This window comes from Triplophysa rosa, linkage group LG13 (assembly GCF_024868665.1).
Source record: "Triplophysa rosa linkage group LG13, Trosa_1v2, whole genome shotgun sequence".
In the NCBI taxonomy this organism is placed as follows: domain Eukaryota; kingdom Metazoa; phylum Chordata; class Actinopteri; order Cypriniformes; family Nemacheilidae; genus Triplophysa; species Triplophysa rosa.
Genome location: NC_079902.1, coordinates 22,644,682 through 22,666,360, shown reverse-complemented (window position 1 = coordinate 22,666,360; position 21,679 = coordinate 22,644,682). Strand labels below are relative to the sequence as shown.

The window sequence follows — 21,679 nt, the reverse complement described above, 5'->3', positions numbered from 1 at the left end:
AAATAAATCAGGGCAATGTTAGCTAGCTCAATGACTCTCTCACATGCTGAGACAATTGGACACTATAAGGGGCAGTTTCCCAGACAGAGATTAGTCAGGACTTCCTTAGTTAAATTATGGCATATATAGTTTTACAAACATGCCTTAAATTAACATGGTGTGCATCTTGTGTCAAAACAATGGCACCAATACATTTTAAGATATGTCAGTATACAAGATGTTTTCAGTTAAGACAGCTCCAACGTTTATTTTAGTGTGGGACTATACAGTAAAGACCTGTTTGGGGACCCGCTCCTTAATACATAACATAGCAGACTGCACATAAAACACATAGGCTACATGACAACATAATTTCCATAGGCTACGTTAGGCCTATTGATGGGTTTACTCTTATTCTACAATTCCCAATTTTTGTTTTACTTTAATCATAAATCATTAATGCAAAAAATATATATCACACATTCATTACACACATGCAAGCTGCAATTGTTTTGTACATTTATGAAATAAATACATTGCATATATGAACAGCTGACATGTTTTTATATCTGTAAAACACATACACATATACAAATTTGTGCTCTAGTCTACATGTTGCTTATCCACATAACGTAACCAGATTTCAGCGCTGGACTTACCGGCTGTGATTTGTTACAGGCAGTGGCGCTGTTTAGTCGCAAAAAAACAGACGAACACACATCACACTCACATAAATCAACGGTCAAACTTTAGATTAAAACTAACAGGCCTACTAGGAGTTCAAAGTTCTGCAGTTCGAAGCGCCATTACATAACGCCATGCATGATGGGAACCGTTTCCTGCCAGTGACTGTTTCCTGCCACTTTAATGTTTCTGGACTAAAATGAAATGTAGATAAAAATGTACCTGCAACCAATACTTAACAGATTTGGGGACATTCCACCTTCTGCAAGAAACAAGAAACATAAATCAAGTGTAAATGTAGTTTAAATTGTAAACGGAACTCGTTAATTAATTTATTTATTAGGAATAAAAATATGAATCATATAAACGAATATTGACAAAAAGACCTTGATCATGAAATTTAAATGTTCATTTCGTTTTACAATTGCAGTAAAAGATGTGACGTCACCAACAAGTGTTGTCTGACATGACGCCTTCTTAAAAACAAAAGTTTTTTTTATTAATTTATTTATTATGAATAAAAACATGAATCATATAAATGAATATTGACAAAAAGGCAGACCTTGTTCATGAAATTTAAATGTTAAATTCGTTTTACAATAGCAATAAAAGGTGTGACGTCACCAACAAGCGTTGTCAGCTGGTTGTCAGACATGACGAGATCTTAGAAACGAAGTAATTTTTTTATGTATTTATTTATTATGAATAAAAACATGAATCATATAAATTAATATTGACAAAAAGGCAGACCTTGTTCATGAAATTTAAATGTTAAATTCGTTTAATAGCAGTAAAATGTGTGACGTCACCAAGCGTTGTCAGACATGACGCGTAACTAAATTATTTAATTATTTATTTAATTATTATTTTTTATTTATTATTGTATGTCAACAACCTGCAAGTTTATGAAAATGGTTGTACTATATATGGATATCCATAGTGCATGTAGGCCTACATTTTTTATGTTCATAGATTGATCCAGATTTGCATATTTTTATTATTTTTTGCTGCGAGCTGTTACACCACTTTTCCACCAACTCATTTGGATTTAAGTTCCTGGACATTTCTGGCATAATTATTATTATTATTATATTTTACTCTTTAGCATGACTACAAAAAACCCCACACACAGACACACACCTCTCTCCTGCAGTATCTCTCTGCTGTTGTAAACTCGGTGCTTAAGTGTGAATGTTCTAACCTGCAGTTTTATTCTCCTCCCTGTTGTGAATGGCAGTTTATGCAGAAGTCATTTCTGATTTATGGCGTCACTTCATTTAGTCCCCAACTATGTTCCCTCTTTGCAAGCACTTGGTCACAGCTGGAATTGTGTGCTGAGTCATTCAGGCAGAAAGAGCAGTACACACAAAACACTCACCTCATCTCTGCTCGCAGTGACCAGCTGAACGGGTGATAATCTGGACAGGGATAAAAACGTTCTCCTGCATCATTTAAGTGAAGACCATGAAGTACATGACACTCTTTGAATATACTGTATAGGGTTTGTTTTGCCAGTCCATGTATAATTGTAACATATAATTTGTGTGGTGTAGTAATTAGATTGTTTTTTCTAATGTAGTCTTATGTATATCAGTTTTTGCATACTTTGTCCCAGTATCTTGTTTTCAAAGTTCGAGTTTGGTCTGTTTCATCATTTATATTAATTACTGCTGCTTTAATGTGCCTTTGGCAGCCATGTTCCTCTTATTCTATTTGTTTATCAGTGTTATATGTTTGTTGTAGTGATGGTAAATACAAGGAAATTTAAATCAAGGTCTTTAACTGATCATGACCTATAATAAAGCACTGTTTATGTGCAATACATCCCTCATGAGATTTAGGGAGTCATGAGAAAGTTATGAGACTCACTGTCAAGAGAGGCACAATCTGTCCCAAAATAATCTTTCCCCCGATGTTCACCTATGTCTACTTAGACATTGAATTCTGAATTTAGCTGTTGCCATGGAGAGTCATCCCATCATTATAGTAACCATAGAAACAGCCTCCAAGATAACACAGAAGTGATGGCGTTGATCTTTTTTTCCTCCATAGACAGAATTACAAGCTGAACTCTTGAACCATCCTCAGCAGGCACACAGACACACAGACACAACACACACACACACACACTCACACACGCACACCCACGCATTACACACACACGCAGGCTGTTGGTATCAGGTTGGTATAAAACCAAAGTTTTTTTGTCATATAGGTGCTGAAGGCAGTTACAACCCCAGCTAACAAAAAAGAAAAAACTGCTAACATTTAAGAAAGTTTTTTTCTAAACATTTTCAAATGTTTCACTAACAAACTAACAACAAAGTTTTATACATATTCTATAACATTTTGACATGTTGATCAAATGCTCTTTTAAATGTTATGCAAGAACATTTTTGATAACTTTGAGAAAACTTTTAAAGAACATTCCCTGGGTCTTCAGACTGCATAACACATGCTAATAAAGATGTATGATATAAGGCAAGAGGTCTTGCTTGGAAATTGTTTCCACACACTTGTCACTGACATATTGTCAGATCGATCTCTGGATTCAAGCATATAAACAGAATCATTTTAATAGTCAACTCATAGCAAAAAACAAAGCACAGACACAGAAACAATAATATGTCACATTATTAAGAAAGAAAGGTTTATTTATTTTGTGATTTATAAACAAAACACATTACCACTTTTCCATTGTCATGAAATAAAATCAGGAAGAAGGGAAAAGAAGAGAGAAATGGACATCACTAAATCACCATCACATACTGATGAGCAGGTGTACACAAAAGAACAGTGTTTTACAACAGATGAGTGCCATTCGGTTGCACAGCACAGCGCCACCTACTGATCACCACCAGACACTTTGAAATAATGACAGCATGAAGGCTCACTAGATACAAGCATACACAACATATACTGTAATTTACATCAGGATTTTCTCCGTTTTTTGTTAAAGAAGTGAAAGAGAAGAGATAGAGTGCTCATACATAATAATTTAGCTACAATATACAGTGCTAGTTTGATCGGTATGTCAAAGCCAAACACAAGTTTTTTTTTGTCTTTTTTGTTCTCATAACAAAAATGAAAAGAGTAGGATCAAACCGAGAGCTTCAAGGCATGACACTATAGAGCATTTACAAATACTAAAGGTTTAGTAACTGTCACTGTTATCAGTGCAAAGGTGTCGGTATGCAAAGCCTCAGAGACGTACACAAATCTCTTGTGTGAATGATTCAAAACAATAAACAAAAATAGTCAACTCATAGCCATCTATATCTATATTCATATATATCTCTATATAGTAAGTGTTTTCTTCTGTATGGTCATGCAGCGGTCACACTTGTAGTCGTGACATCAGTTGGGTGTTTTTGGAGGGTTGATGCGACAGGATAAACAGGCAAGTGAAGGAACTGACTGGAGCAAGGTTTAAAGGCATGGGGTGGAGACAACAGTCTGTTCTTCTTAATAGTATTGTGTGTAATATTGTAGCTAAGTTCAGGCAATTTAAAAAGACTAAATGAGGTCAAAACCCTTGTCATTGGGGGAATAACCAATGTCATGTCAGGTCTTGTGATGAGCAACCCCACTAATGTTCGCTATGGCATAGATTATTCATTGAGGAGCCCCACAATCTGAGAATTTGAGTAAATTTGCAAACACCCTTTTTAATTCTCTACGCTAAGCTCCACCCCTTGCCTACGCCACTCAGATCTGTCCTGTCAGTCGCCCCTTTCCGTTAAAGAACCACAGACATGAGACAGAGCTCAGGCTGACTGGACAACCGCACTTGGTCATTTACATGTTCCAGTGCTGTGGGAGGGGCCTCTGACTCCTCCGGGGGGGTGGGTGTGACAGGCATTGTCTGCATTACTCCATACTACATGAGTACACCACAATGTCTAGAGCTAGCCTACCCGGCAGAGAGAGCGAGAGAGACAAAAGTTCTGTACAGAAGCAATAAAGTTCACGTAAAGCTTATAAAAACGGCGCACAAGAAAACCCTTGCCCTTATTTGCCCCAATTTGAAAACCTCTAACTAATATGTTCATTGTTCTTGGGGTGTGTTGGTCCTCCGCACAGCAAGCAGAAAGGAGGAGAATCTGAGAGTATGACACCGGACGCTGTCCAGTAATGAGCTGAGAGAACAGGCACAAGTCAGGGTGAAAGGGGGCACGGGTCAGGGTCAACGGGGGAACTACAGGCACGGGGCCAGCGTGGCTCAAAACTCACAGCATAACCCTCATTCCACTTCTACAGAGGATAATATAGGATAGTTTATAGGGTGGGAGGTGTTTAAGGTTTGGTGAATCAACAGTAATACTGTTCATAATGCATAAACATTCTCTGCCATAACAGGGCTTATAATCAAGCCCTCAGACAGCGTATTTCTCAACAGCTCCCATAAAGAGTAAATCTCTCCCACTGCTGAAAAAGACCAGTCATGATTAAAACATACATAACATGCCATTGATCTCAAAACCAAACACTTGGTTAGAAACAGTTCAGAGCAGGAGAGATAGTGGGAGCCTATAGGGATGCATTGATTATTGACCCTGTTTACTAGATGTGTGTGTGTTTACAGTGTATATGTGTATGAGCATGTGTATATATGGTACTGCTCACATATATACTGTACTCTGCCTCGGTAAACAAAAAACAAAAGCAACAAACAAAAGTGCATTCCATCATTCGGCTCAGTGAACATCTTTGTCTTTCCTTTTTAAAAACGCTGCTTATCCGGAATGTGAGATTTTTTTCGAGAAGTGAACGTGTTTAAATGTCTCTGGTTTCAAGGGAGGTTTTTCCAGATCAGGAGAGGTGAACAAGCAAAAGCAATAATTAAGCGTCTTCACTGTTTTACATACTGCAGTGCTCCACCTGCGTATTTACACCAGCGTGTGTTCGGATGCCAGAACCACTAACTCAATATCTCCCACTTTATGTTTTCAACCCATGTGAAGCGACGAACAGCGTACAAACATTTCAAATATGGTTTTGTCTTCCACTCGGAAAACAAAACCAAAATAACACAGAAATATCAACATCAGTCTGAAGAGATCTGCTGCAAGATTAATTTATCACTGCATTGAAGAGAAAGAGAACAGCTGTTTTCCTGGAACTGGATTAAATGTGACAGAATAACAAAAAGCTTTTGGATAGAAACATGCTAAAAAAAAATGTAAGCACAATTTTCTGATTATTAAGTAGACGTTTGTGTTCTCATCCAGACTGATGTTAAGAACTCTGTTGAATTTTCTTCCCCTCTCTCTAATCGTCGTCATCCTTCCCTTTCTCCCGTTTGTCCTTCTTTTCCTTCTTCTTTTTCTTCTTCTTCTTTTCATCCTTTTTTCCGAAGGAAATAAAGTCGCTCTTGTCGTCGCCATCTTGTCCTTGTCGGATGGAGATAATCGCCGGAGAACCGGGAATGATGAAGGCTTCAGGAGGGACCTCGCCCGGTTTCAGGTGCGGAGGAGGACCCCCTGGACCAGGACCGTACCGGAAATGCCAACTGTTACTGTCCACTGCAGTGCCTATGGGAGGGGAGACCTCTCCACCCTCATTATCTGAGAGAGACAAAGAGAGAGAAAGAGCAGGTGTTACAATCGTAAAACTATAAATATGAAGTTTCAACACCTGCAGTGTTACAAATTCTAAGCAGCACCTTTGTACTATAAATTTGATTTTGCACAGACTTCACGGGCATCGTCTGAGGATGAGACTATAAACAAGTCCTCTCTGGACATGAAGTACTGCTGTTCTCTCTCAGCTAGAGATAAATGTTGCTGATTCACTGTGGTTCCTCTAGGGGTGTTTCGCACAAGAGAAAGAAAAGCTACACAGTGCTGGAATATCCAACCCAGCCAACAGGCCAATTCAACACAAACTAATTACAGCATGAAAAGAATGACACGTCACATGTGTTTCCTTCAGTTTAGCATTTAATTTTCTTAAATGTTTAAAATAACAATGTTTGAGAGGAAGTGTTTGTGTGTGTGTGACCCCTCTCCTCACACACACTTCTGCCTTTTATAATGCTCATACATTTACAGCTTGCAGCAAATAAACCAAATAAAAAATACGATTGCTTTATTTTGTTTCATGAGAATTGTCTGGAATTCAAGTCATTTTGAGCAGGAGACTCAAATAGAATAAACATTTAACTGAATGTTCATTTTTAAATAGCTTTTATTTTTAGATGTATGTCAATATTAAGGTTTTTTCTAAATTTAGCTGTGCATATTATATTAACAAAACATGATTCTTCACAATCTTTCAATAAAATCTAGGAACTCTCTTCAATTATTGTTCATTTCCTTTCATTTCTTTTCCTGCAAAAACACATATATTTGGAAGTATGTTAGCAACTGACATTTCTGGGACATCATATACTGTACCATAGTAGAAAAAATAAAATGGTAGTCAAAGTGCCCTAGAACTGTTTGCTTTCCTACATTTTTCTAAATATATTTTTTTGTGTTCAGCAGAACAAAAACAAATACAATACTTTTTCCAACTATGGTAGTCAAGGATGCCCCAGAAATGTCAATTGCTAACATTTGCTTCCAAATATCTTACTTTGTGTTTATCAGAACAAAGAAATTTATACAGGGTTGGAACAACTTGAAGGTGAGTAAATGATGACAGAATTTAAATTTTTGGGTGGGGTATTCGTTTATCTTTAACCACGTATTATACAGTACATTGACTTTTCAATATTTGAACCAATGGCTGGCTAATTATGCACCTATTCCTCTTTAAAAATGCAGAAATAAATGACTTGAAGCTGGCTGCATACGCCATAACTTCAAACATCAGACTGTGTTCAGTGCTGTATATCCCTCTCTCTCTCCTTGTCTGTCTAAGATAGTAATCTAATTTATAATGATGCTGGATCACTACAACATCACTTAGTTTAATACACACCTCACCTCTGGCAGTGTATCTGTGTGCATGTTCGCACTCGCCTTTTGTCTATCGCTCATGTTAAGGTGAAGATTAAGATGGATTACAACCTCAGAAACATTCTGGTTGAAATATCCGCGAGTCAGAGGATGTGTATCCAGGGTTGTGTGTGTGCAATGAGGAGAGGGAGAAAATGGAGACACTCAATAGGCAGCATTCATTATGAGACCGCAGGGAACTGACTACCCTTCCAAATCCCTCAGTAACACAACAATTACACACACACAAACTCTTTTGTTTTCTCTCGAGTGTCTCTCCATTCCCTTCGTTAAATTTCTTTCAATTTGTCTACTCCCTGTCAGAATGAGAACAGAGTCGGCATTAGGGTGTGACTAGCAAAAAGAGCTTTGCTACCACATAACGTTTTTAGTGATGTTACAGCAACAGTATCTGTTTTTATAACATTGTAGTTTTCCAATGAACAGCCGTGATAAACAATACATTGCTGGTTTTTATGGCACATCGTACTGAAGCTTTATATGAAGCTTTATAGCTAGGTGAACTGTGCCAATAACAAAACATATAACACTTAAAATCAGAGAGTATTGATTTATTGTACTGAATCGGATTATTTAGACAAGTCAGTACACTCATATCTGTGTGCAGACAGAGAGTATTCTCTTATTTTTATTCAATTCAATTTTATTTATATAGCGCTTTTCACAATGTGCATTGTTCCAAAGCAGCTTTACAGGAGCAAATAAGAAAAACAGACAAACACAGAAAGGTAAAACACAGCACAGTGCATGGTGTTAATAGACCAAGTAAGATCATTCTAATAAATAAATGAATAAATAAAATAATAAAATAAATAATTTATCACCTAGAGTAACAATCACACACCTCTGAGTATCTCTCTCTTGTCTTGACCATTCGTGTAATGTGGTATCTGGACAAAGATCTATGTCGTTCTCACAGCTCATGGCACAGGTTTAATAAGCTGACTGATGAGGGTATGAACAGTATGGCCAGTGAAACATTCAGCTCATAAAAAAATGATGTGGAGAAAATCGAATTATCTTATCGAAGAAACGACACAGGCCTTCCGACCCCCTCCCACACTTCTCTCATTCCTTCTCTGTCAGTCGCTCTGGGCAGTGCAGTGCTGTCTTACATAAAATGAGGCGAGCAAGATGATGTGAGGAAGATCTGAGGAAGATTAGAGGAGGAAGATGATTCAACAAAGATTAGGTGATGAAAATAATGCGATGATGGAAAGGCAGTTTAAAAGCTTTGACTCTAAACTCCTGAAGAAGCAGATTTCTGAGCAGCACTGCAGAGGCGAAGAATTATGGGCTTGTTTAGATGGAACCACATCACTCAGTGCTTTTCAAAGTTTGTGTGTGTATGTGTGTAACAGCAGACTTGTGTTAATGCTCCTGTTGCGTAGAGTGCAGTAAATGTTTCATATACTGTCTATAGTCTAATAATTACAGAATTTAATTTATATTACAAATCACACCTGTAGTTTATTTACTGTCTATTCATGTAGATAATAGGCTTGTAGACTGAAAAAGTAATGCAACGTACATGAATTGTGTGTGTGACTAATAGGAATGTGTGCAATATTATTTATATATGTGCATGTGGAACCGATTGTCTGTGCATATGAATATTTCTGGTTGAGTATATCTGGTGTGTGTGTGGTTGTGTGTGTCACACCTTGGTTAGTCAGGCTCTAGTAATCCTGATAAAATATGTGCCAGATGGTACACAAAGGATTCTTGATGAGCTTGCCAATACAGCAGTGTGTGTGCATGTGTGTGTGTGCGTGTGTGTGTGTGTGTGTGCGTGTGTGTGTGTGTGTCAGTGTCGTGCTGTCTAATGAGAATAGTGCTTGTTGTGAGAATAATGCTGTCAAGAGTACAAAAAGTTTTCATTAGAGACATGCAAGGATTTTTTTTTTGAGGCTTAGAGATGAAGAGATGTTGCGCAGAAGAATACATTCTGTACATATTCCCTCTCAACATCACTCCAACAAATGTTCTTGAAAACACTCAATGTCTAGTGTTAAAACACATCATTTGAACAGTTATTAAAGTGATGAGTGTTGCATTGTTGAAGTTTTTATGTTGGATTAGAGTGTCTGTGCTACTGATGCAAGTAAACTTGAATGCTGTGAATGCTAGTAAACGTATGTACACATGTAATAACTTAAATCAAAGCATCCTTTTGTGCATTCAAACCAAACAGTGCAGTATAACAATATGTTCCCCTGGCCCTGGGAATATAACTCATGACTAGCTACAGAAAATGTGTTCATGTTGAAAAAGTGTTGGTGTGTTGAAAGCGGGTAAGCATTTCTGTTCGCCATATGGCATTGCTGCTGAACTGAGAGCCTGTGGGCTGCCCACCTGCAGAGGTGATCTTTAAACAGACAGATAGGTCACACTCATCCCTTTATTCATCCATCCATCCCTCTCTACAGATCTGTCTTATGCTCATTCAATGATGAAGAAAGACCTCTGCAGTACAGACTGTTTCTATTTACCCACATTTTCTCAAGCATCTGTCCCTAGTTCACCTAACACCCCCATATTCACTTTAACGCACAGTTCTATTCATTTTACATTTTGTTCTGTAAACTCTCGTCAGGCCACACCTCTCCTGTTTTTCTCTCGCCATTTTGCATCACTCCTTTCTCTCTCACTCTCCCTCTGCATTTTCAGCACCCTGTTCGTGGTATGAATGGTTGCCGTGGCAACTGCCTGCTCCAGTGAAATCAGGCTGTGGTACAGACACTGATGGAAACTAATACAGAACCCTCTCTCTCTCTCTCTGATGGTCAAATGCTTCTCTCCCCTAGCAACAGAGACAGTAACAGCCCCTCCCCTCTCTCTATCTCTCGGTTTTCTCTTTCACTCCCTTCGGTCACCCTTTTCTTCTCATTGTCACTTACTCTTACCCTCTTTCCCTTAGGCTGCTGTCTACCTACCTTCTGCCTCTGAGACACTGATTATCCCTCAAACACTGCGACTAACATTTTGCCACATTGAGAGGCAAAAACAAGATACAGATGCAAAAGAGGAGAGAGATACAGAAGATGTGAGCGATCTCCATGGCATTAAAGTAATTCTGTTGATTTGGGCACTAGAAGCTTCGTCCATCTGTCAGATACAGATATATATATACAGAGAGAGACAGAGAGAGAGAGAGGGGCGTTGGCTTCTCCAGTGTTTTTCACAGCAGTGCTAGAATGAAGCTCATGAAAATGCAGAGCCACAGCTAAACACAACACAAACACCCCTCCACCAACCCACAATAACCCAGCATCACTTTGCTTCACCACAGAGTTAAAGCACGAACATTTATAATTTCTTCTAAAACATCTGTCCTGACATCATTATCTGACCTGACCTCTTTTGAGCTCTAATTTTATATATTTTCTAAACATTCATACATTATTGCACGTTTTGATGTCAATAATGTCCGGCGTCACATCACAGTAAGATTCTTACATATGAATACTTAAATAGTAGCTACATAGATTAATGTCCTTTTGGAAGCGTGAGAGCGTGTCATATTTCTATGCTTTCATAATATCGAAAATCAGCCTCCACATCATCTTTAATCTATGATTTTGTGTTCAACATGGGGGCACAAAATGTAAGGTTTTGATTTAAACTAATATTTCTTAATTTTTTATACCCATAGGCCCTTATTTAAATCTTTGTGTACTGTATTCTATTGTGTTATGGTCTCTGTTTACTGTTGTTGCTGTTTCTGTGTTCTGGATGCTCCTGTCACCAAAACAAATTCCTTGTATGTGCAAACATACTTGGCAATAAAGCTCTTTCTGATTCTGATTCTTAAACTATTATTTCAGAGATCTGGGCACCATTTCCAACCTCACAGATCAGCTTAAACGTAAAAGTGAAAGAATGAAAAGGAGACAGAGAGATATGGAATGGGATAGAGAGAGAAAGTGGGAGAACCTGCATCTACAGAGACTTGTTTAATTAATTTCCAGAGTTTCTCCTGCTGCATATATCAACACAGACTTAATTAGAACAAATTGCCTTTTTCATCACACAAGTAATTGTGCACGCTTTGCCCTTTCTCTCTCGCTCTGTCTCTTTCATCTTTTCATCCTTGAAACTAAATTACCTTCATTACATTGAACACCCCCAAATATCACGTCATCATTCCGTCCAAGAGGGTCTGGCCCCAACATAGACATCTATAACCCTCACAATGTGCTAATTAGGAAATCAAATATGTATTAATTGCACACAGGTCCCAACGTATGACCTTTTGACCCAGGAAGTGATGCCAGACAGTATGTTTGACAGGTTCACGATCCAGATGGTGATCGCTTCACAAAATTTGTGTCACAAATGTGACAAGTTAATCTTTAGTCTCCTAGTTATTGAAGTCATAAAAAATAACTTTACAATAATTATAAAAGTAGGACCATTTTGGCATTTTAGATGAATTAAAGCAGGTCACTATTGGCCCTGTTTGAAAATTCACATCAAATATTAAATATGACAATTCATCACATTTGTGCAACTGGTAATTTATTTGCACAGCACGACACTTTACAATAGCCCGAATGAATATTGAATGACTACACACGAAAGACTGTACATGACTCCATTTTTTATTCTATGCCTGTGCTAGTTGATTCTTTCCTTAACGCATTTATTTCTTTGCCTGGATGTTTGTGTTGACGCAGTGGTGATATGCTTATCCTGTTAGCAGAGTGTGTGTGGACATCTCTGATGAATAACACAGACTCTGTCCTTCACACAAAGACAGGCGATCCGTCAATTATTTGTAGTGCATGAAAAAGAGAGGGAGTAAATGGGCACTGTGGAGATAGAATCTAACACTGTGGATTAATCAACATAAATAGCCGTCTCCACGGCAAGGCACAGTGCGTGCGTGTTTGTGTTGAAATAGTCTGGCCTGTCCCTTAGAAACATTCATCTGTTAATCGAGTCATATCTCTGCGCTTTGGCTGAGGTTTGCTCTGAGCAGATAACCTTCACATCCTCTGTCACCGTGTCATTTCCTCTTTCAGCTGATAAACTGGGTTTACGCTGGATCTGGTCAGATCTGAGGAAATCCGTGACACTCTCTCCTCCATCACACATCTTAGGCCACCTGAGCTAAACGCATATAACCCAATGTGGTAGGGCTAATAAGTCTTCCATTGTGCCGATTGGTGGATTGGATTATTAGCTGTCCTATCAGTCGATATGGGGGTGTATATATATAGCCTATGGTTAAGGGGTTTGATATCACTGGCCCCGCCCTTTTCTTTTTTTTGCTTCGGTGTTACATCCGGTCGCCCGGCAGGTACGTAGTGTTACGGGCTATGTCATTGGTAGCATGTGGTAGCTAATGTTAGCGTCTCTGTGTAGAACGGCACGTTAGGAGAAACCTTGTGGCTGACATTTGGTTGGCGTTGCCCCTCTTCAGGTGAGTGTAATGACTGTGTGGTGTGGTGATGTAAGATTGTGCTTGTGGTGACATTAGACAGGCTTTGTTGTTTACAGGCGGAAGCTTGAGTGAGCTGGAGTCGAGCTTGGGTGTCTGTTGATATTCCAGATGTCTTGGGGGGTTGGCTGCGTACACAGTCTCCCAACAAAACAGATCGAGTTGTCCTCCGCACATTGGTGTGATTACCCGATCGGCCAAGTTACGAGATCGGAGGTGTACGGTATGTGTGTTAAGCCTCGTCCCTGTTAGCTATTTGTAATGAGCCGCTAATGCTAGTTGCATTTTAGACTTTTTGATGATATCTTACGGTCCCTGTCCTCCTTAATGAACTCCGCCTACAGATTGTTTGAACGAGCCGCGACCGCCAGTGCATTCATCTGTGGGTTGCTTATCTGGGGGTGGGGAGATTCTACCCTTATGGTAGGTGCTGTTAAACTTGCATTAGGATGTCGTAATCTTGTCCAACCTGTCTAATTATTGACTGCATTACTGACAGATTGTTCGTGTCGCTACCAGTGATTATTCCTGCGCATTGGAGCTACGTGGGAGTTATCCGGGGGCGCTGTTGCTGCACCTTATGTTATTGTTAATTTGTTTTTCTTTATAGTTTAACTTGTTTTGCTTGTTGTATTTGCTGTTTCTACTTTATTATTATTATTATTTTTATTTTACATTGCTTTGTTGGCACTACTGTTTTCATGGTTTTTTTTGTTTAGTTGCTGCAGTTAACCACCCGTGTTACATTGGCTAGCCCTGATGGTGCTGCTGTAGTGGCATGTTTAATCTAATTTGATTCTATTATATTGTTTTCTTTATACTTGTTATTTTGTATTGTGTGAAGGTGCATTATTGTGAGCAGTAGAGCGCCTACTCGCTATCTTGCACTGTAGTGCACAGTAATTGCAGAGTGTCTGCACCCTTGAAACTTGTGCCAAAACCTATTCCTATCCATTTTCTTACAGGAGCTGAGTACTGAAGGCGGGGCGGAGTTTGGGGTGTTGGTGTTCTCCCACGAGTGCTGTGGTGTGTTGGTGTGTGTGCGTGAGCGTGTGTAACCAGTGTGAGGTGTGGTGTGGCCTATTGTGTCCTTAGTCCCTGCGGGCGTGCCTCAGCTCCTGTTCCTTTTGTTTTGGTTTGTTTAAAAGGGTTTGTTGGCCCAGGCTGCTTACTGTGGCATTTTCTCATTTTAGTTATTTTTTGTTGTTTATCCTTTATATTTCTTTATTTTCAGTGATTGATGTTGGGTCAGAATCTTTTAAATAAAAGTATATATATATTTCTATGCTCACGTCTCCTGCCGCTTCCTGAAGTGAATTTGTGTGCTTACGGTATAAGAATACTTTCTCGTCCCTGGCGAGTATCCAGGGTGGCGTAGTCGCTTTCTATTCCATGGTCAGTTGGCGTCAGGTCACACCAACATCAAAATTTACAGTTAACTGTCGCCACACTGTAAACTAATTTCCTTAGATTGTGCTAAAAAATATTCATAATGGTAATTACAACAAAGGAATAATTGACCTTATCACTATAAACCTGTGTTGTTTTCTTGTCAAACTGGCCATCAGTCAGAATATCTGACTGTCACTTTTTTACTAATTTACATTTATTCATTTAGTTTGAATCCAAAGCAGTTTTCAAATGATAGCGTTTTGTATTTCGTCTAAGGAGCCAAAAAAAACTTAGTCTTCAAGGTGATGTAGTTTATGTAGATTTAAAAGTAGAGGGTGATTTACAGGCTAAGCTATATGTTCCAGGTCCATTTGTGGCCAAATGGTGGCTTTCTTTGAGGTACAGAACAAAATTTGAGCCTTTAGACCTCAAATCTACATCCATATACACGTTTTGATATTGCTGGAGAAGGGGACAGTTTAAGTGAATATAGACTTATATTTTAGCCTGTTCCTTACACAAAGTTGTATATAAAGAATTGGAAATTGGAATTGTATGGATACCTTTGACACCTTGTCATGTTTTTGGATCTATGCAGTAAAAAACACCTTCCACTTTCCACTTTAATGAAAAACAAAATCTACTTTAAAGTAAACAATCAAGGGTTGGATTACATGGGCATGATTTTTCTTCCCCTACACAATGGATTTCTAGAGTGGGTTGGCAGTGTTGTGATGTCATCAGTTCATATTTGCATACTTCTATGTGGCAGAAACGCGAAGATCCTGGTATCATTAATATACTGCGATGATTTCTGTGTGCTATACAGAGTTCCTCTCTGAAGTGCTCAGCTAGGTTCCTAAAGAAGCCTCATGTAGGTCATTTTCATCCATCCCTGCATAACTGCAGTAGATCAGCAAAAGAGGCCAAAGCAGAAGAGACGGCAGGGAAACGAATCAAGCAAGCAAAAGAATGTTGAAGAGAGTGTGAGACAGGACAGAAAAAAAGAGTCCAGACTGAGATAGGGTGAGAATGTTATAGAGTGATGGTCCTGAGGGAAAATACCAGTGTGAGTGTGAGACAGCATCACATCCATGCCAGAACACCCAGTTATTCTTCGTCCAATTCACTGTCAAAACTATACTCCTTACAGTTTTATGAATGAAATTAAAAATTTTTGTAAATCACCCGTAGGATGTCTCACATCTGTCTCCTACAATTCCTTATGAGAAATTTAAAAATAGTCATGAATTGGACAATTGTTGACAATATAGCATAATTACAGGGATATAAAAGAGTGTGAATATCATAGAATGTGAACATTGGGTGTTGCAATAATGAGGACATTTTTGAGTTCAGGCCAATATCTCTGACTGTCTGCAGGCTTTGGAATCTTGGCAAATCTAAGCAAGCTTTCAAACATGAATGAAATGTCTTGCGAAACTCTGAAGGATAAACAAGTATAAACAAGTGTTTTCTTTTCTTCTGAGAAAAATCTGAAAAACTTAAAGACTTAAGCAATCTCAAATCTCAGTTTGTTTTCTATTGGACTCTAGTCTTACCGGCAGCACTGGAGACCGTGGGCCAGTTCTGAACCAAAACTCCTTGTGCTCCCTGCATCACGGACGACTCCTCCATGTGGACTGAACTAAACACACAAACAAACAAGAGAAGAGTATATTTTTAAACTGAAAGAGCAATCTTTTTATCAGTAAACAAACTTTTATATAAATGTAACCAATTCAACGCACACTTTTCTCAAGGTGTACACACACTGAAACACACCAAACAGGGACACACCACCAAAATAAGAAATTCATTATCTTTAAAGTAGAATTTTTAAAGAAAAAACGGTTTCAATTAATAATGTGAAATACAAGCATTTTTACTAGTTGTGTCAACGTTTTGGACCTAACAGTACAGGCAGATGATGCCTTGAAGTGAGATTTATTTGGTAAATGTGTGTGTGGTTAAGCTGGGGTGAACGATTGAGCTGGGGTAAATGTGGTCTGTCGGCTAGAATTGGAATCCAGAAGGCTGGATTGGAGATTACGGATTAAATTTCTCTGTCCTGCACAGTCACACCACCTCTGAGATTAAATGTTTCATTCCTGTGCTCTCAACACTTCAGAGCCAAGAGAAATCTCTCTCTCACACACACACGCACGCACACACGCACGCACATGCACACACGCTATAATGACAGCATGGTTGTCTTTGTAATTGTCCATCAAAATGTATTTTTCTTTTTGTCTGATTTTACAAAAACTTCTTACTTTAATTGCTTTCCTTTCCCTCTAATCAAGTCATGCATGTGCATTCTCTCTTTTTTTTCTCTTACAGCCACATCCCACATTTTCTTATACCGTTTGCATCACAAAAGCAAAATGGGTGGCAAACACCATGATGACTTCAAAAACATACAAATCTTGTTTGTCCACATCATAAAACCCTATTTGAGTAATCTCTGTCCTGTTCTCTCTGTAGCTACTGTTGAGGAAGGATAAGCAAAACATTCAAACAAAACTCACGTTGTGAATTATATGTTAGACTGTCAATAGTTTCCACTCTGTTATCATAGATAGTCTTACTCTTTGTCCTGACATCAAAAAGATGGTCAATCAAATCAATATTACAGTTTATTTGTTTGTTTGTTAAACCTACAGAGGCTACTGTATATAATTCCCTTCAGAGTAATACAATCCAAAACAAACAAGGCTTATTTTTCAATAACATTTGGCTGAAATAATGTGAATATCACAGCTCAGAACAATGGGTTTTGCAATAATGTGGAAATATTTGAGTTCATACTAAGATCTCGGACTGTCTGCAGGTTTTGGGATCTTGGCAAATCTGAGCAAGCTTTCAAACATGGCTGAAATGTCTTGTGAAACTCTGAAGGATAAACAAGTACGATTACTGTTTTTTTTCTGAGAAAAATCTGGAAAACAAATGACTTAAGCAATAGTTTCCATCTATTCTCTATCTCAAATCTCAGTTTTTTTCTTTTCTATTGGACTCAAGTCTTACCGTCTGTGCATTACCCTTTCAAAACAGGACAGGATCACCGTTCATTCGGTCACATGTAAATTAATAAATTCTATTCTGAATATTAATTCTATTCTGACCACAAAAAACACATGGCCTAATAGCCACAAGTCAAATTATGCTAGCAAAGCTTGTTACGCTATTCATGAAAGCTATTATGTACATTTTCAAAGAGAATCTCATTGATATCAGGAGACTGAACAGAAGGGAGGTGGGGTAGTAAACCACCATTTTAGTAGCTTCTTTCTCTCCCTCCCTATGATAAATGTCTGCCATCCAAGGTCAGGCTGCTAATACATGCTCCCTCTCTCTCTCTCTCTCTCTCTCTCTTTCTCTCTGTGTGTGTGTGTGTGTGTGTGTGTGTGTGGAAGCCATTTTAAAGAGCTGTGAAGCTAGCAGTCAGTAAGAGAGATAAATTATTAATGAGAAACACTAGAGAAAATACATGATCCTCATCTAATGTTCGAACCTCTCTCTCTCTCTCTCTCTCTCTCTCTCTCTCTCTCCCTCTGAACTTCCTTGCTCTGACCTTCTGCCTGCGTATCATTGTCCTCAATCTCGCTCTTCACTCATCATTTCTCTGCTTTACAGCCGAAAGCTCAAATTACCTCCCAGAACTCTCTTTTCTTATATAAATATTGCCCATCTACGATGTGACATTTTCAGCATTACCCTCATCTGCCTTCAGAGAGAAATACCACGGACTATTCAGTGTCAGATTTTACATCTTCTGAACATAACGAAACCTTTGTTTCTACAGGATATTTCCCTTGGTTTTCTTCAACCTCATGCGGTGGGTGGACATTTTTATGCTAAAGTTTAATACTTAAGGTCAGAGGTTTGTCAAAGTAAAAGTGATGCTTGACCAATAATGCTTTAAAAACTCTTGGCCTTTAAAGAAGCTCCCAATAAAATCCTTACCTATCTGCTGTAAGTCAAAGACAAACACATCATTATTGTGAAATTACATTTTCTAAAGTCTCTCCAAGCACATAAATTGTGAGACAGCAGTCTGATTTAATGCATGAGATTGATCTGCTCGGCTACATTAGCTCTCATTAAACTCTGCTGTAATTATGAGGGAATCAGTGTACCGCTAATGAAGATCTCTCTCTCTCACACACACACACACACACACGCACACACACGCACACACACGCACACACACACGCACACACACACACACACACACACACACACACACACACACACACACACACACGCACACACGCAGGCCTGGCATATGTGAATGTCCCGCCCTGCCTGTTGTCTGAAATGTTCTTAGCCATCTTTTTACTAAAGAGTTAAAAAGTAAAAAAAAAATATTTTTAATGTCACAGCAACCGTCACTGGTCAGCTGTACTGGTACAGTGGCTGTTGTACTGGTAGCTGGACGATTCACAATAAGTGATGGATAACTGGAATGTAGGAAATGCTCGTTAGGACAGACTGACCAGAATGAGCTCAGCTTGTATTGTATTGGCTAATGTATGCACATGATCGTATCGTTTGTGTTTAACATCTGACTGAGGAATTCTAAAACTTACAGTATGTGAAATGAAATGCTTTATCCAAGATCAATGAAAATTCGATCTTCAATGACACGAGTCCTTTAAAATGAAGTTCCACACAAAACTGAAGATGATGAACTCAATTATGTCTTACCTTTGCATTCCTGCTCTGAGCGATGCAGAATATCTCCAGTCTGTATTGGGAACTCTAGGCTGCAAAAAAGAAAAAGATGGTGTCAACCCTTGAGACATTTCGAAAGATCAATATCATGTCATTAAATAATCATGCCGGAGGGCTGCCGCACGGTCATGATTGCTGCATGCCTGTGGTTCTGCAAAAAAGAGTTTAGAATGAGGTGAAGCACTGCTCTCTCTCTGTTTCACACACATCAATCATCATTTCAGCGTACAAAAACTTTGGACAGCTCAATCATTCAGACAAACACAGAGCCAAATCAAGGTCATTAAACCCCAGAAGACCAGAGAGGGATGAGATCGATTTGAATGAGAGGAAAAGATTTAACAGCAGAAATCTCACATATTATAGGAATGACATGATACGGACATTTTTGTGCACACACATTATCAGTGTCTTTACACCAGAACATTCTGCAGTCATGTCATCTGTGCTCCTAATACCTCCGTTTTCTCTCTCCACCTCCTGCTGGAGACATTCATCAATGTGAAATCCAATTCTCTATGTAATCAGCAGAGCCTGCTGTTCCCCTTCACAGCACATACATACACACACACACGCACGCACACGCACACCCGTCACGCAACATATAAAGCAACATATTATAGCTCAAAAACCATTTCAACAGAGGTTTGCACTTGAAATAAATATGTCATATAAAATGTAAGATTTTAAATAATACCTGTGAAAAGAACCATATTTATGCACAGCCATTAAAGCATTAAAGCACATTAATCTTTAACGTCAAAAGAACCCTTCTGTTTCACAAAAACTTTTTTTATAAAAAATATAAGAACTTAAGTAAATGGTTCTTTTGAAAGCCAAAAACTGGTTCTTCTATGGCATCTCTGTCACACAGAGAATGGCATGTACATTGAAACAGTTTCTAGACACTTGTATACAGCCTGAAAAAAAACAGCCTTTTACAGTTTTCCACAAACAGACCGAAGTGTAGCGTACGATTAATTATTCTGAAACAGTGGCTGAGGAAAACTTTAAAGAGATTATAGATGAGAGCACAAACACGATCAACCCTCAAACAAACAAACAAACAAACAAACAAACAAACAGGAACTACAGGAAAATATTCAAGACACGTCAGGATTGCATTAATGATGCCCTTAACACTGACCATCCAGAGAGCCAGATCCTAAAACTGACCCGACATGTAGCAAACACTAGCCTGTGAGTAACAAATATGGACAGCAAAGATGTAGAGAAGCGTAACAGAGAGCAAAGAAACTAAGAAGCTGTTTTTTATTAATCTCACAGGCCTTTGTGAGTGAGTGAGTGAGTGAGTGTGTGTGTGTGTGTGGAGAGGCTGATAATGAGTTGAGTTCGCTTTCGTCTCACCAGCAGCTCTCACTTTTTCCTTATTTTTTTCTCTTTCTCGGGTCTGTTCTGAGTGGACTCACCTTGCCTAGATACAGCATTCGCACCCTTGCACCAGCCAATCACAAACCTTCCTCTTTCCCCTTCCGAACCACAGCACCAAATCAGCTGAACTGAGCTCAACTTCATCACACCGGAGAACAAACATGACTGACATTTAATGAGAATCGCTCATATCAGCCAGTAATTACTTTTCAAACAAACAGCGCTCACACAAAGACACTCTTTGCACACCCAGTAATCCCAAAAAACACGATTAACGGCACAATCTGAAAGCACTCGGCTTGTAATGATGATCTTTAGCAAGGCTAACAGGGTGGACAGAGAGAAGATCATAGAATCACACTGACAGACTGTTAAAACTACTGCAGAGATCGTCTGAAGATAAATCAGTTCAACTTTTGAGAATGAGCCGCAAATTGACAATCTTAACATGAACTGAAGGGCAGTTGTGCAGACTGGACGGGGTATAGCACAGAAAGATGATGATAGACAATAAATACTATTTTGCATGAAACACAGCTTAATTTTATGACCCTTACAGTTTTTGCACTATGACATTTTTTATGACAATTTCCCATGCATGGAATGTGTCTAGACCTTTCATGATTCGCTCATTTAACAGCAGAAACATCATGTTTTTCCATAGGCTACTGATGTATTTTTTAGGAAATACATAAATTATTAATGGGGATCCGTCAAACATCCATTTTTCATTATGTAACATGCTCAGAAGGAAATGTCACACTATAAGCAGAACATCTAATCTCTACAGAAAGCTGTCATCACAAGGGAAAGCAATCATTCTAACCTGTGTTGAGATAACAGATAGTCTGATGGTTCTAGTGGATATGCAATGAGAAGTTGTGTAACTAAACGGAGGCCAGTCTGCAGTCTCTCAAGAGATGTAAGTGTGGGTACAAAGAAACTGCAGTGTGTTTGAGATTCACACCTCTAAATATAAACACAGCCAGCTGTCCTGAAGGAACACACTGCAGAACAGGCTGAATAGAGAGAGAGAGAGAGAGAGAGAGAGAGAGAGAGAGAGAGAGACAGAGACAGAGAC

General features: G+C 38.8%; 1 protein-coding gene across 24 annotated transcripts in view; it reads right to left on the bottom strand.

Moving 5' to 3' along the window:
• Nucleotides 1-5,825: 5,825 nt before the first annotated feature.
• LOC130563558 (protocadherin alpha-C2-like) overlaps nucleotides 5,826-21,679 on the bottom strand; it is a 156,046-nt gene continuing 140,192 nt past the window's right edge. For all 24 annotated transcript variants that reach the window (XM_057349166.1, XM_057349152.1, XM_057349153.1 and 21 more), the window contains 3 exons: nucleotides 19,180-19,238; nucleotides 16,029-16,114; nucleotides 5,826-6,230 (listed from right to left, as the gene is read on the bottom strand). In XM_057349166.1, coding sequence (XP_057205149.1) covers nucleotides 5,935-6,230; nucleotides 16,029-16,114; nucleotides 19,180-19,238 — 441 coding nt within the window. In that variant the 3' untranslated portion in view covers nucleotides 5,826-5,934. The remainder of the gene's footprint in view (nucleotides 6,231-16,028; nucleotides 16,115-19,179; nucleotides 19,239-21,679) is intronic.